General features: G+C 41.6%; 1 protein-coding gene and 1 pseudogene across 1 annotated transcript; both read left to right on the forward strand.

The window, feature by feature from the left end:
* Positions 1 to 2,887: 2,887 nt before the first annotated feature.
* On the forward strand, positions 2,888 to 4,085 carry LOC103405541 (senescence-specific cysteine protease SAG39-like). Its single transcript, XM_008344554.4, has 2 exons — positions 2,888 to 3,329; positions 3,439 to 4,085. The coding sequence occupies exons 1-2, from the start codon at positions 2,888 to 2,890 to the stop codon at positions 4,029 to 4,031; spliced, it is 1,035 nt and encodes a 344-aa protein (XP_008342776.4). The 3' UTR covers positions 4,032 to 4,085.
* Positions 4,086 to 13,532: 9,447 nt separating this feature from the next.
* Positions 13,533 to 15,123, forward strand: LOC114822483 (FRIGIDA-like protein 4a; annotated as a pseudogene).
* Positions 15,124 to 15,164: the final 41 nt, after the last annotated feature.

Raw genomic sequence — 15,164 nt, forward strand, 5'->3', positions numbered from 1 at the left:
ACGCCGGTCCTAGATTGTTCAACACAATCTGTACAAGTTTATCATCATTCATTAGTTGCCTGCTAGGGCAAGGTTATTAGCTATCGCATTCATGCAATCCAAGTAATCCGTAATAGAGAGATCACCTTTCTTGGCCTGCAACAACTTATTTCACAGGAACAAAATTCTATTTTGTGATGTGGAGGCATACCTCTGCTCCAAAGCTTCCTAAGTAGCTCGAGCAGTTCTTTTGCTTGCCACGATAAACAGTACAGAAGCAGTCAAGGAGCTAGTTATCCAACTAAGGATCATTTGATCTTGTTGGACCCATGCAGCATACGAATGATTCACAGTGGTGACACCAGGCATATGTTTGGGAGGACACACCAAGGTACCATCCACATACCCCATCAGATCTCTACTCTTGAGAATTTGGAGAATTTGAGCCAACCACAGTGGGTAGTTGGTTCTGTCAAGCTTAATGTTCACAACAATGGAAAAATGATGGAAGGGATTGGTGGTAGGAGGAGTGGTGGTGGTAGAGTTGGAGGAGTTGACATTGTTTTCAGCCATTGAAGCGTGGAAAAAAAAATGGATCTAGTCGTTAGACAATGGGGCTCAATACCATGTAAAACTTTAGTACACTCAAGGTTTCACTTCAATTGCATACCCAGTTAATCAGGTGATGCATGTATTTATATTAACATTCAGGATTACAGTATGGGTTTTGAAAACCCTAGATACAAGGAACTTTCAAAAAATACAATCAGAAGTCAGAAAGACTACATACGTAGCTTTGACTTACAACAAACATTTGAAAATCAAAATCCTATAAACTAGGAACGGCTGAAAGATAGAGTTTGAACTGAATGAAGACTCCTCAAGTTACGGTGATTACGCTGTGACCTTGACTTCGTCTAACACTCCAGTCGCACAAAGTCTGCATTAGCAGTCACTGAAATGTCAACTGCAGGTCCGTGCACTGGATCTGACATGAAGTTGCTGATGATGTCTCGGTTGATGGGTGCACCATTGCCCACAAACTAAGGCCTGCCGAGTAAGGATGTAATCAAATCGTGGAGCCCACTTCTTTGATCCCAACCGAGCTGTTGTTGAACAGTTATCAACCATGAAAGAAACTCCCCATGCATGCATAAAAGGATTCAAAGAATCCAGCGACTCCATAACACTTTGAGATCAGAACAAAAGGAAAACCCCATTAATTTGTGCTTGTGTTTGCAATGTTACATTCTCACCGGAACATACATAAAATCGACGACCGGCCAAGACAACACTGCGGATCTCTCTGCCACTGGCAACATCTTCGTAGCATTCATACAAGATGTCCATGCATGGATAAAGGCGCTATATGCAGCCTCAAATTCCTTTTTACCATCTTCAAAGAGAGTTATAAATCTCAAACACGCCCGATCTGGAAAAAAAAAATATATATATATTCCACTATGTGACGGAGCCAACATGGAGTCATTAGTTGCTCATAATTCCACTATCTTTAAAACCGTAATGCATACTTATTTGTATATTTGCATATGACCCCTAAACATAATTGCAACAAACTAAAAGAATAAGTCAAAAACACTGAATTACAAATTGCTACTTCTTTTGTGCAACTCCTATACAGATATTTGTAGATCTTTTTTCTTTCTTTCTTTTGCCTTTCGTCTTCTATTTCTTGTGTGCGACATTATGGTATACAACAAGTATTTAATAAAAAGCCTCGCTTGATATTCCTTGGCAAAAAGCGACGACATAATTCGGCAAGTAACGACCAGAAGCTCAACAAAATGATCCAATGAAGTCTTTTTGGCAAAAATTATGACTCAATTATTATAAAATTATGGCTCGGCCTTTACATTTTTTCTCAAATTGATATACAAGCACGGATGTGCATAGGAACACATAGATGTAATCATTGTCTAAGTGTAAAAGATGTAATCACGAACGTTTGTATATTCTTTTCACATTTTTCACACTTCTACATTCATTATTATGAATTTTTATTTATTCTAAACTCCTCGAAACACATTGTCCGAAACACACTGTTCATAAGGGTTTCTAGGATTTTAAAAATCCAAACGACAATGTACCCATCGTCAAAGCGTAGAGGATGTGGGGTCACGAGCATTTGCATATTTCTTCACATTTTAATATGCTTTCGTCTTTTTAATGTGCATTGGAATTTTCTAATCTCACTTATGTGAGATTAATTAAATAATATATGCCTCTTGTAGTAAGGCATTTTGGTAGTTTAAAATTATCAAACTAACTTTTTTCCTATCGGATTGAAACGGTTTACCCGTGGATAAACCTATTAAGAACCCGTTAGTGAATGGTAACACAATTAGTTAACGTGTTAAGCCCAAACTCATTATTATCGTGTCGTTTCGGATCGGGTTATCTAATTGTGTAAGAAATTGTCAAGTCTATTGGAGACTTTCAAAAGTGAGACTCCAGTTACTCTCTCAAAACTTTTTACTTCAATTTTTGGTTTTTAATTGAAGATTTTAAGTATTTACCAAATAAGATTTTGGTTTTCATATTTCAAATAAATAAAAACAAAACTAAAGACGAAATAATAATTATCAAACCATCCTTAACTAAAATCAAAATCTATCTACGCACACAAGGACAAAAGGTAAGCATCAGGTCCCAAATTAGATGGGGTCAATTTACTAATAATAATCTTACAGGTCTATATCAACATATTTTGTAAGGCACGTACCACGCTGATCATTTTTTGGGCACTGAAATTGCTATAAACGCCATTCTCTCTACCACCTTGAGTAGTATATAAATGGTAGAGCAAATCTACCATTTCAGTATATCTGCTCATCATCATATCCTTTACCAAAATCCAGCTTGCTTCTACTACACTAGCTAGCTACCCATGGAGAACCTAAACCTGCAGCTATGGAAGTATATGTGCTTGGGTTTGATCCTCATGTTGGGAGCTTGGTCTTCTCAAGCCACTTCTCGCAGTCTGCAAGATGCATCAATGTATGGGAGATACGAGCAATGGTTGGCTCGTTATGGCCGTGTATATAATGACGTCGATGAGAAGGAAACTCGTTTCAAGATATTTAAGGAAAATGTGGCGTTTATAGAATCTTCTAATAAGGATGCAAACAAACCTTACAAATTAAGCGTCAATCAATTTTCAGACCTTACAAATGAAGAGTTCAAAGCCTCAAGAAATGGATTCAAGGGCCATGAATGTTCCACGAAGACGACTTCTTTCAAATATGAAAATGTGACTGCCGCTTTGCCAGCAACAATGGACTGGAGAAAGAAAGGAGCTGTAACCCCCGTTAAGGACCAAGGCCAATGTGGTAAGTACATAAACGTCTAGCTTCCTGCCATTAATTTAGAGAGACACTATATATATTCATCTTTAATATACTCCTAATCTAACAACTTTTGATTCAAATCGAAATACAGGATGCTGTTGGGCTTTTTCAGCAGTTGCCGCCACCGAAGGTGTTACACAGCTTACAACTGGTAAATTGATCTCTTTGTCTGAGCAAGAGCTCGTTGATTGTGACACCGCTGGTGAAGACCAAGGTTGTGAGGGTGGCTTAATGGACGATGCGTTTCAGTTCATCCAACAAAATCACGGTATTAGCACAGAAACTAATTACCCCTACAACGGTGTTGATGGTACATGTAACACCAAGAAGGAAGCCATCATTGCAGCCAAGATAACTGGCTTTGAGGATGTGCCTGCAAATAGTGAAAAGGCCCTTCTAACCGCTGTTGCTCATCAACCTGTTTCCGTTGCCATCGATGCTAGCGGTTCCGACTTCCAATTCTATTCAAGTGGTGTCTTCACCGGAACTTGTGGAACGAGTCTTGACCATGGTGTTACCGCTGTTGGATATGGCGTGAGTGAGGATGGGACTAAGTATTGGCTAGTGACGAACTCATGGGGTGCAGAATGGGGCGAAGCTGGGTACATAAGAATGCAAAGAGATGTTGCTGCACCTGAAGGACTTTGTGGGATTGCTATGTCTGCCTCTTACCCCACAGCTTAGTTAATTAAATCAATGCCTACTAGCTATATGCCTTGTAGGTAGTGTGATATGTATCTACCTGTATGTGTAAAATATTTATAAGATAATCAAGATAATTGTTGGGCATTTCTCATCTAAATTTAATAGACTCGCTTTCTTGGTCATCTAGTGTCCAAGAATTCATGATCGTACATTATTAGTTTTGATATGAAAGATTAAAAACCAAAATCACACATTTATTCTCCATCTTAGTCACCTGATGACCAAAAGAACCTATGGTCCAAGTTCACATTGGCCTCCCACTAATCAAAAGAATTGCAATCAAACATCTATATATTTAGGTAGCTATTGGGCTTTTGCAGCAGCGAGAGCCGTTGAAGGAATTACTCGGCTTACAAATGGTCAATTAAACTTTGTCCGAGCAACAAGTGGTTGATTGTGATACCCGAACTGAAGACCAAGGTTGTGGTGGTGGCTACCTTGACGGCGCCTATGAGTTCATCAATCAAAACCATGTGATTAGCTCCGCAAGGACCGCAACGCCGGTGTTAGACGGTACATGGAACACCGAAGGCCCTCATACTGCCAATATAACTGGCTATGAAGACGTGCCGATAAGCGATGACAAGGCCCTATAAGACTCACGTTGAGTTGTCAATTATTATGAATTAAATTACTTAAAAGGCAAATAACTTGATCTTCAAGATATTTGACTTTTAACGTAATTCAATATTGGTTAGTAAGAATCATGGAACCAAGATATATTAGTTGACTAATTGAAACCCTAATTAAGTAAGACTTATTGTAAATGCCTTGGTGGGACACCATTAAGATTAAAGGGTGATTTGGTGCAATCTTCCGATTACTATAACCGGCGAGATTGGAGGAGCCCTAATCACTATAATAAGGGTGTCACTGATTTCACAACACACACATTTGATTCCGTGCAAACCTTATTATTGCTGAAAGTGAAACACTTTCGCTTGTTGAAAGTACAAGACTTTTTTGTCATTCGCAAGAGTCATGTCTTCTGTATGCCAAAGATATGTAAATTGTAACTAATTTATTGTAATTTTAGTTTATCAAATCCATAATCCTAATGTCTTGTTATTTTTCTTATGATTTCAGAAATTTCTTACAAATCCTTCTCAAGGCTTGCTAATCTACCTATTTCTGTTTGGGGTGTGCTATAGGGGTGGATTCAAAAAACCGAAAATCGAACCGAACCGAAACCGAAAAAACCAAACCGAACGAAAAAACAGAACCGAATTGAAAAAACCAAACCGAACCGAACTCTTTTGGTTCGGTTTGGTTTTGGTGGTGTAGAAACCCAACCAAACCGAAATAATTAAATTATTATTTTTTTAATTTTATTTTTTAATTATTTGATTTTATTATATTAGAATATGATACTTCGAACTGCTGCTTTGGTATGACTTGTTTGCTTTCCAATTCAAATTGTCTTCTCAGCTTCTCCATCTACAACAAAAATTAGAACTTATACCATTATATGCAATATTTCTGTTTATATCATTAAGTATATAAGAACACATATCTCAACTGCACTGCAGTTGATTAGGGAAAGCAAACAATGTATAAAAGTCTCATGAGTTTATTAAACACTACGAGATCAAAAATAAAATTCAAACTTTCTCACCTATGGCCAAGTATAGTAGCTTCTGTGGCCTAACAATTTTGAAAAGTAAATCAATATATTCAAAAATATTGATGAACACCTCTTCAAAATTTGCTGGTGGTGGAAGCTGAACACAGAATGTAGAATTTATATTATGTAACCACATATATGGATAAAAAAAATTCGGACCATAAAGATAAAGAAAATATAAAAAATTGTTACCTAGACAATAATCAAAATAAATAGTATATTATAGAATGTTTATCTTATTGCTAGTGAAGAATACATGTATATATATATATATATATAGAGAGAGAGAGAGAGAGAGAGAGAGAGAGAGAGAGAGAGAGAGAGAGAGGAATGAATAAGGTCATACTCCATCATCATCGTCTAAAAAGAAATTTATTTACAGTTAAACTTTAAACCCAAAATATTTTAAAAAAAACCTTTATGTTATAATTAGAGTTGAACTTTAAATATTTATTTTCATTATCTTTAAGTCTAGTCAGAATATTTATGTTATGATTGTGTTGGATATGTTAAAATTTAAGATTTCAAAATTTTTCATTTTTTGAAAAAAAACCGAAAAAAATTGAACCGAACCGAACCGATTTGAACCGAACCCACCCCTAGTGTGCTATCCACACACCCATTTTTACTTCTCCCACACCCCTTGTTAATTTCTATCATTTGATATTCTTCAATTCATCTGATCCGACAGTCGAAAATTAAAAGGGTGTGAGAGAAGTAAAAAAGGGTGTGTGGATATCACACTCCTTTCTGTTTTCATTGGAGAAGATTTCATGTTAGTCCTATAACAATGGTAATTAAAGGGATATGTGGACTATCCATCGACCAATGTGTTTCCGCTATTAGTCAAGGGATAGGTGTTGATGGAGAACATACATGGCAAAAGTATACCGCAAGTGGTGTTTTCTCAATGAAATAAGAACATGTGCAACTCTGGCGCAAGTGGTGTTTCCGCTTTTAGTTGCTCTGATGCAACTTTGGTCGCACAAAGTATGCATCAGCAGTCACTGAAATGTCAACTGTAGGTCTGAGTTTAGCGCATACTTTGGGATTAGGATTCTCTCCCTTTTTTTTTCCATCCCCTTCCTTCTCCTTCTTTCACATTTTTTATTTTGTCTTTCTCTTTCTATAAAAAATTAATATAAGATTGTAGACATCTAAATTTGGGTAAAATAAATGTTGACCGATAATTGAAATTTCAACGCTTACGTGTCACATAAATTTTACACGTAGCGTGTGACTAAACGAAAAATCAAAATGAATTGGAAAAGTCATCAAACATGACACGTGTCAACACCTGGCAGAAAGAATTTATTTCATCTTAATATTATATTCAAAATTAGGCCTTGGAAAATTCTATAAATAGGAAGCCATTTCATTCATTTAAGAAGGAGAATAGAAGAGGAATTCATATATACATTTCTTTACTCCCAAATTAGAAGAGAATTTCCTAAATCCTTGAAGCTTTGAAGTTCTAAAGCTTTCAAGCATCCAACCTCCTAAATTCCCAAGAAATCCCGAAGGATCAAGAAAGCCCTCTTCGTTCTTCGTCAAATCCTCCTTCAAGACCAAGCCCCGACGGCCCTTGAAGAACTTCCACCAATTCAAAATCAAGCCCCGACGGCCCTTGAAGAAAGTGTTCATCGGTTCATCTTAAGATCAAGCCCTAACGGCCATTTGGATCAACAACATCAACAAATTCACACATCCAACCGTTCTTCAAGATCAAGCCCAAAAGCCTTTGAAGATTCGTTCATCCATCAACCTTCAAGATCAAGCCTAAAAGGCCCTTGAAGAAATTTCCAACCGTTCATCCAAGATCAAGCCTGGACGGCCCTTGGATCAATCGCATATCCACAAATCAACACCTTACGGAGATCGAATCAGAGGATCAAATTTGAGAGAGATTGTAACCCCAAAATCATTAATACAAAATATTATTTTGTACACGTGTTCTTGTCTCGTTCATCGCAGGAATTTCCGTGTTCACAAATTTGGCACGCCCGGTGGGATAATTCTCTACCTCTCATCTCTATCTTTGAATCCGCAAAAAGCACAAATGGCATCAAAGAAGGCTCAAGTTGTTCTCGCAGCCAATGCAAGGAACAAGAACGTCATCACCGCATGCGGTGTCACTTCGGGCGTCCCAACTCGAAGCAGGGCAAGAGCTATTTCTGCTGCCTCTTCTACCCCTACATCAACTCCGCCAAAGGAACAAGAGCACCCGAGGCACGAACCTGTGATCACCTTGGCCTCGCTAAGGGCGCCAAGAAAGGAAAGCCCAAGGAAGTACTCTGGTTCCACTCTTTCCGATGTCGACTCAAGCGGCAGCTCAGCCATGCAAGTCATGACTACTAGAGCTACTTCAATAGATGAGCAGCTGACTTATATGAATGAAGTGATCGCAAGGCTAACACGGATTGTGGAAGAAAAAGACCAGCAAATCGCCTTACTCGTTAACCACCTAGATGTAAAGCCCGACGTGAAAATTGAGCAAGAGGATGATCCAGTAAAAAAGGAAAACGACGAGGATGAAGAGGCTCATGCGGAGAAAGTCGAAGAGAAACTAAAGCTAGACCAATCAGCGGCACTCATGGGATCTCTCTCTATCCAGCAGCTGCAGGAGATGATCGCCAGCACCATCAAGGCACAGTACGAAAGAAGTTCACATGACTCCGTACTATACTCAAAACCCTACTCCAAGAAAATTGACGTTTTGAAAATGCCGATGGGTTATCAGCCACCAAAGTTCATGCAGTTCGATGGAAAAGGAAACCCGAAGCAACACGTCGCCCATTTCATTGAGACTTGCAACAACGCGGGGACAGAAGGAGATTACCTCGCTAAGCAGTTTGTACGCTCGCTGAAAGGAAATGCCTTTGAGTGGTACACGGACCTAGAGCCTGAGTCCATCAACAGTTGAGAGCAATTGGAAAAGGAATTCCTCAACCGCTTCTACAGCACCCGCCGAACTGTGAGCATGCTAGAGCTGACGAGCACGAAGTAATGTAGGGATGAGCTAGTCGTGGACTACATCAACCGATGGCACAATCTAAGCCTCGACTGCAAGGACAGGCTCTTGGAGATCTCTTCAATCGAGATATGCGTCCAAGGCATGCAATGGGGGTTACACTATATCCTTCAAGGCATCAAACCACGGACATTTGAAGAGTTAGCCACCCGTGCCCACGACATGGAGCTAAGTATTGCCCATCATGGGAAGAAAGAGCCAATCACCGACTTCAAGAAGGATAATGTGTTCTCCCCAAATGTAGACAAGACTGAGAAGAAACCCCCCAAGGAAGCGTTCACTGTCAGCACTGCGCCCGTCAAGACCGCCTCCGCACCTATTAAGATCTCCTCCAAAACCAAAGCAAATGAGATAAAGAGAGGTGAGCCTCCTTGCACCCAAGACTGGTACAAAAGCACATTGAGGGAATTGGAGCAGAAGGCGTACCCTTTTCCTGACTCAGACATGGATGCAATGTTAGACGACTTGCTGGAAAAGAAGGTAATCGAGCTACCCGAATGCAAGCGGCCTGAAGAAATGAATCGCATAAACGATCATAAATACTGCAAGTACCATCGAATCGTGAGCCATCATGTGGGTAAGTGCTTCGTCCTTAAAGAGCTCATCATGAAGCTAGCACAACAAGGGCGAATCGAGCTCGACCTCGAAGACACGACCGCAACACATACTACTACAATTGCATTTGGATCTTTCGATCCCGTGCCTCTCCAAACAACACCTGACCATTCCTATCAATGCTCAAGTTGCACGATACCTTCTGCGCAACCATTGCCGGGGGCAAACGAACAAGATACATATACCGATGATGAAGAAGGATGGACATTGGTGACCTACAAAAAAACAAGGAAACCAAAACCACAAGCTACAAGACAAAAGGTGGAACAAGTGAGAAAGGACTGTGGCCGCAACAGTAGGAAGCCCAAAAGAAACGTAAAAGTTGATAAGCCAATGTATGTTGGGGAACCTATGGAGCAAGAGCCTCGCATTCCTGTCTCCTTGCACGAGTACTTCCCGAATGACTTTTTCCAACAGTGTACTATCGCTGCATGCCACATGGTCGAAGTAGAAATGGAAAAACCTTCAAAAGGAAAAGATATCACCACTGAGGGAGAAAAAACTCTCACGCTCGAAGAGGGTCTGCCAACACACTTTAGCATTGAGGAAGCGCTACGATTACCAAAGAAGATGCGAAAAGCATTAGCAGCGGTCTTGGAAAGTCCCAATAACCACAAAGTGCAAGAAAGCAAGAACGAAGGCTTGAAGCTTCGGCCACATGAATGTGCCACATGCTGTGCCATCGAGGACGCAATCCACTTCACCAACGAAGACTTGATGCTAGGATCCAAGCCTCACAACCGTCCCCTCTTCGTCTTTGGGTACGTAAGGGAGCACAAAGTCAACCACATGCTTGTGGATGGTGGATCAGCCATAAACATCGTGCCAAAGTCAACAATGACTACAATCGGCATCAAGGCGGATGAACTGTCCCTAAGTCGTCTATTAATCCAAGGTTTTAATCAAGGATGACAAAGAGTAATGGGCATGATTCGAGTGGAAATGACTATTGGTGAACTCAAGTCAAGCACGATATTCCACGTGATTGATACAAGAACTTCCTACGGCTTGCTCTTAGGAAGGCCTTGGATCCATGCGAATGGAGTAGTACCGTCCACCCTTCACCAATGCTTAAAATTCTACCGAGAAGGAGTGAAGGTGATTTATGGCGACACCAAACCATTCACCGAAGCCGAATCACATTTCGCAGATGCCAAGTTCTACATGGATAAAGACATGGTGCCCGAAGCTCTTCCAAAAGAGATTAAATCCACGGGTAAAGCAACACCTAAAAAGCAGGAGTGGCAAGCCATGCCCAAGAAGCAAGAAAGAAAAGCCATGCCGTCTTCAAGCAAGAACGATGATGAGCTTGCTAAACCTGCAACAACCAAAGGGAGTATGACACCCTCAAATGGATCAAACACATCCATTTTTCGATACATCCCGATGTCAAGAAGAAAGAATGGTCAATCCCCGTTCGAAACTGAAGCAAGCAAAGCCGATGCACAGCGGCACATGGATAATGTAAAGTTGCTCAAGATGAATGCAGTTTTACCTCTGACACAGCTAAGCAACGCTAAGGTTGCAAGATTACCACAAGGCTTCGCAAAAGCTCTACCAAAGGGGGTGGAACCAAGCTTCCTCCCAACCAAGAGGACCAAAGAAGGTTTTGATCCAAACGCCTACAAACTCATGTCAAAAGCTGGGTACGACTTCGCTTCTTCTTCGAATCCTGGGAAAAAGGTTTCAAACACCGTCAACAATAAAGAACGTGACCTCACCGAGACTCAAAAGAAGTTGAAGAAGCATGGTTACGATGTTAACAACAACAAAGCTGGACTTGGCTTCACACCAAATGCACCCGTGAAGATTTCAAGCAAAGCGAAAAATGCTAGCACTCAACACATCAGCGTGAGCATTGAACAAGATCGAGAGGAGCCTAAATCCGCCCCTCGAATGCCAGTCTTCGATAGGATGAATCGTTCAAGACCCAGAATGTCAGCCCTTGATCACATTGGTGGTTAAAACCGAACCTCCGTCTTTAAGAGGCTTAACAGGCCAACATCCCAAAACTCTGTTTTTGAAAGGTTGTTAAAACCTAAGAAGCAAAGCAACACGGCTAGCTCTCATCCTCGTCAGTCAGCTTTGGAAAGACTTAAAGACAACATGAAGTTTTCTGGAAATAGGGAAACAACGTCAAAGGAAGAAAAGCTCGACATGCTAGCAGAAAAAGGCGACATTTGAAGCTCAATTCCTTTAAGGATGAAGCGCCAAGCAATCTTGGAGGTTGACACAAATGGACCACTGAAAGTAAGAAGGTGCACCATCATCTACACCGGCCGATCTTCACGCCAACAAACCCAAGAGGACGGCACTGAAGAGGAGGCCCAAGAAGACAAAGAAGATGAAATCCTGGAAGAAAACGTCACTTCCGGCTCTGTCAACTCAAAATCTTTACCTTAATCACTGGAGGCATGCTCTAAAACCATGCCAGTCAAGCCGAGTGAAGTTGAAGGATGGACTCATGTCACTCCGAAAAAACTGCACAAGAAGCATGTCTTCTCCACAAGTTCACCCATTGGAAAGGGGGTAAAGCAACTTTCGCCAACCTTCAAAGCGATGTGAAAGTGTTGAAGATGAGGAAATTTCGACACAAGGATCGACCATGCGCGATCTCTTATTCCTCAGAAAATTATTCAGCTACTCGGTCAAGGCTCCTTGCTATAAAGATTGTAAGGAACGCCTCTCCAGGCAGCAACCATCTCTTCCACAAGTTCACCAATGGGAAAAGGGGCAAAACAGCTCCTGTCAACCTCTAAAACAATGTGAAAGTGTTGGAGATAATGAAACTTTGACACGAAGATCATCCATCCCCACCACGATACGTGATCTTTTCCCAGAAGACTTCTTCAACTACTCAGTCAAGGCTCATTGGTATGAAGATGCGAGGAATGACTCTCCCGGAGTGATTGACAACAAAGCTCCTTGTTCGCACGAGCCTAAACTGCACGACACCAACGCTCCTTGCCTGCATGAGTTGAAACTGCAAACGGCACCAAGTGCTCTTGGCCCGCAAGAGCATAAACTGCGTATGGCACAAAAAAAAAGTATTTGAACTACGTTATGACTTGACCTCTTCTTTAAAGGGGTACGTAGGCAACTTGGAACTTCAAACTTTCGAGTACAGTCACATAAAAAAAAATAAGGATTTTATTAGAGGTTTGACTAATAAAAGTCAATTTTATTACAAAGACAACAATTTCTTTGTACTAATATATATATATATATATATATATATTAAAATGGGGTATCTCTCCATTTTAAATGCCGTCCCCAAGCCAAGGAAGATGGAATCAGTCCTAAATCCAGTCAGTGCAACAATCAGGACAAATCTTTTTATTAGGCCTGAATTTGTGAGGCAGATTGTCAACTAACTACCTCTCCAAGGACCAGGACCCAGCCCAGGGCCAATCATGGGTCAAATCCAACGTCCGAGCCCATCGTCATCCATGCCAAAAGGGTCACGACCAGCCCAGCAAAGTAGTTAAGTGGCTGATCAAAGCCGTTGTCGATGCCATCACTGAGCTTCCTTCTTTGAGCAATTCTTCGTTTCCTGACACGTTGAAGTGGCTCAGCGACGAGAAGAGAGAGAGCTGCAAGCTTGGCAGATTTGATTCGGCGGAGATTGAGTTTGATCAGAATAACCACCACAATCAGAACCAACCTGGGAATCAAAGCTAGCATCTTTCGTTGTCAAAATCTCCTTGCTCGAGTACTTCCGAGACCACCAAAGGATCGAGGTTTTTCCTTTCCCGATCGGAGATTCGGGTGAACCAGTCGACGGCCCGGAAGCGAGCAAGGGAGAAAGAGCCGACAAGAAAAAAGAGAAAGACAACGTCGAATGAGGAAACCCACTCTCGGCAATCCCTTGGGCTGCGCATCTAGCGGCGGATGAGCAATCTCAGAGAGTAGCCGTCATCATCTCTCTTCTCTGATCAAAACTTCTCCAAGATTAGGTTCTTCCCTCATAACCTCTTCCTCTTCCCCTCGAGTCCTCGACGTCGACCTCGCCGTGTCTTTTCTCGGCAGTTAAAGCTCGATTCTTAGTTTAAAGCTCGAGTTGTGGGGATTAAAGCTCGATATCGATTCGTGGGGATCAAATTCCACCTGCAATTTCAGGAGTCGCGACCTGTGAACTCGCTTCCTCTCCATCTCAGACCTGTTTAGGCAGTCTGTGTGAATCATTCTCAGGTGTAGATTTGCATTAACCATGGTTGATGTGAAACAAGTTCTGGAAAGTGATGAACCGAGCTCTCTAATCGATCAGCTTGGTGACGCATTACTGGAACTAAATGCACACAATGATACTTCTGAGGACCAGGTTCAATGGGAAGAAATTGAAGAGCATTTCCGCAACCTTGAGACAACACTGAGAAAGAATTTTGAAGAGCTTGAAGCCAAGGAGAAGAAATTTACGAAGCAGGAAGCTGAAACCTGTGCTTCACTTGCGGAGAGAGGGGCATCTGTTATTGCTAAAAAGCAAGACCTTTTGGATTGAGTGCAGAAGCTAAAAGATGTAGCTATTGCTGCTATTTTTTGAGGCACAAGTCATTCACCAGCTAACAACTTCAAAACCTGTGGATGATGGGGATAACCAAAGCAGCAAGCCAAAGCAATTGCTGATGAGTGGAAACCTAAGTTGGCTAATGCCGGCACTGATGCTGCCAATGGAATTTCATTGGAAGCAGAGGCATTCTTGCAGCTCCTCGCTACTTTTAGGATTGCTTCTGAGTTTGATAAAGATGAAATCTGCAAGTTTGTTCTTGCAGTTGCTCACCGCAGGCAGACACCTGAGCTCTGCCGCTTTCTTGGTTTAACACACAAAATTCCAGGACTTGTTGAATCAATGGTCAGCGGTGGGAAGCAAATTGATGTTGTACGCTTTATTCATATCTTCCAGCTTACTGAAAGTTGTCCCCTTGTGCCACTTCTAAAGACGTACTTGAAAGACTTGAGGAGAAATTCACAAGTGGACAACACAGGAGATGGTACTGGTGCACAGGATGATGTTAATGCAAAAGAGCTTGCTGCACTGAAAGCCGTAATAAGGTGCGTTCAAGAGTTCAAGTTTGAGGCTGACTACCCCCTTGACCCACTATAGAAAAGGGTTAATCAATTAGAGCGATCCAAAGCTGATAAGAAGAGAAGTAATGAATTTAAACGTCAACAGCAAAAGAAGCAAAAAAAAAAAAAAAATTAGTGGAAGATGGCGAGGCATGCAGGAAGAAGCTCAGGCTCTCCGGGGATCAGTCAGCTATCTCTACTCTTCCACCTTCTCTATCTCTCCTCCGCGTCACTGTCTCTTCAGGTCGTTCCGAGGTAGTGAAGCTGATATTTGATTCTGATGAATTAACAAGTGTGATAAACAGCACGGATGAAGACGGCCGGTGGTTGACCTGCCCTTCATTATGCTACCAGTAAGGGATGATTTGAGGTGACTCAGAGTTTGATCTCCCGTGGTCAATGATGAACAGGCTGCTGCTTCACCTTCATTTTTGCTCCCCGCCGTCGGTTTTCGAGTTGGGCTTGACGCTCCAATCACCCACACTTCTTCAGGACGTCAAGCTCCAACTGCTTATGCACCTCCGCCATGGCTGCTGCTGCTTGTGAATGTGATTAACAAAAAACAAAGTTTGTCAACTCACATCTGCTTGCCTTTGTTGTTGCCTGTGAATGTGGTTAACAAAACCAAAGTTTGTCAACTCACACCCAAAGACCTCCTCTATCTTCTTGCCTCTGCTGCTGCATTTGAATCGGAGAAGAACTTCAACGACCGCTGTCAAACGATTAGCCGATCGTGAAGCTTTACGCTTTGCATCGCCTCAGTACCTCCAGCTTCTCC

Source organism: Malus domestica, chromosome 17 (genome assembly GCF_042453785.1).
Source record: "Malus domestica chromosome 17, GDT2T_hap1".
Classification (NCBI taxonomy): domain Eukaryota; kingdom Viridiplantae; phylum Streptophyta; class Magnoliopsida; order Rosales; family Rosaceae; genus Malus; species Malus domestica.

Bases quoted from the DNA above. Each gene is read 5' to 3' on its own strand.
- LOC103405541 (XM_008344554.4), top strand. From the start codon at position 2,888: ATGGAGAACCTAAACCTGCAGCTATGGAAGTATATGTGCTTGGGTTTG. The intron at 3,330-3,438 runs GTAAGTACATAA...ATCGAAATACAG, and splicing joins TAAGGACCAAGGCCAATGTG to GATGCTGTTGGGCTTTTTCA.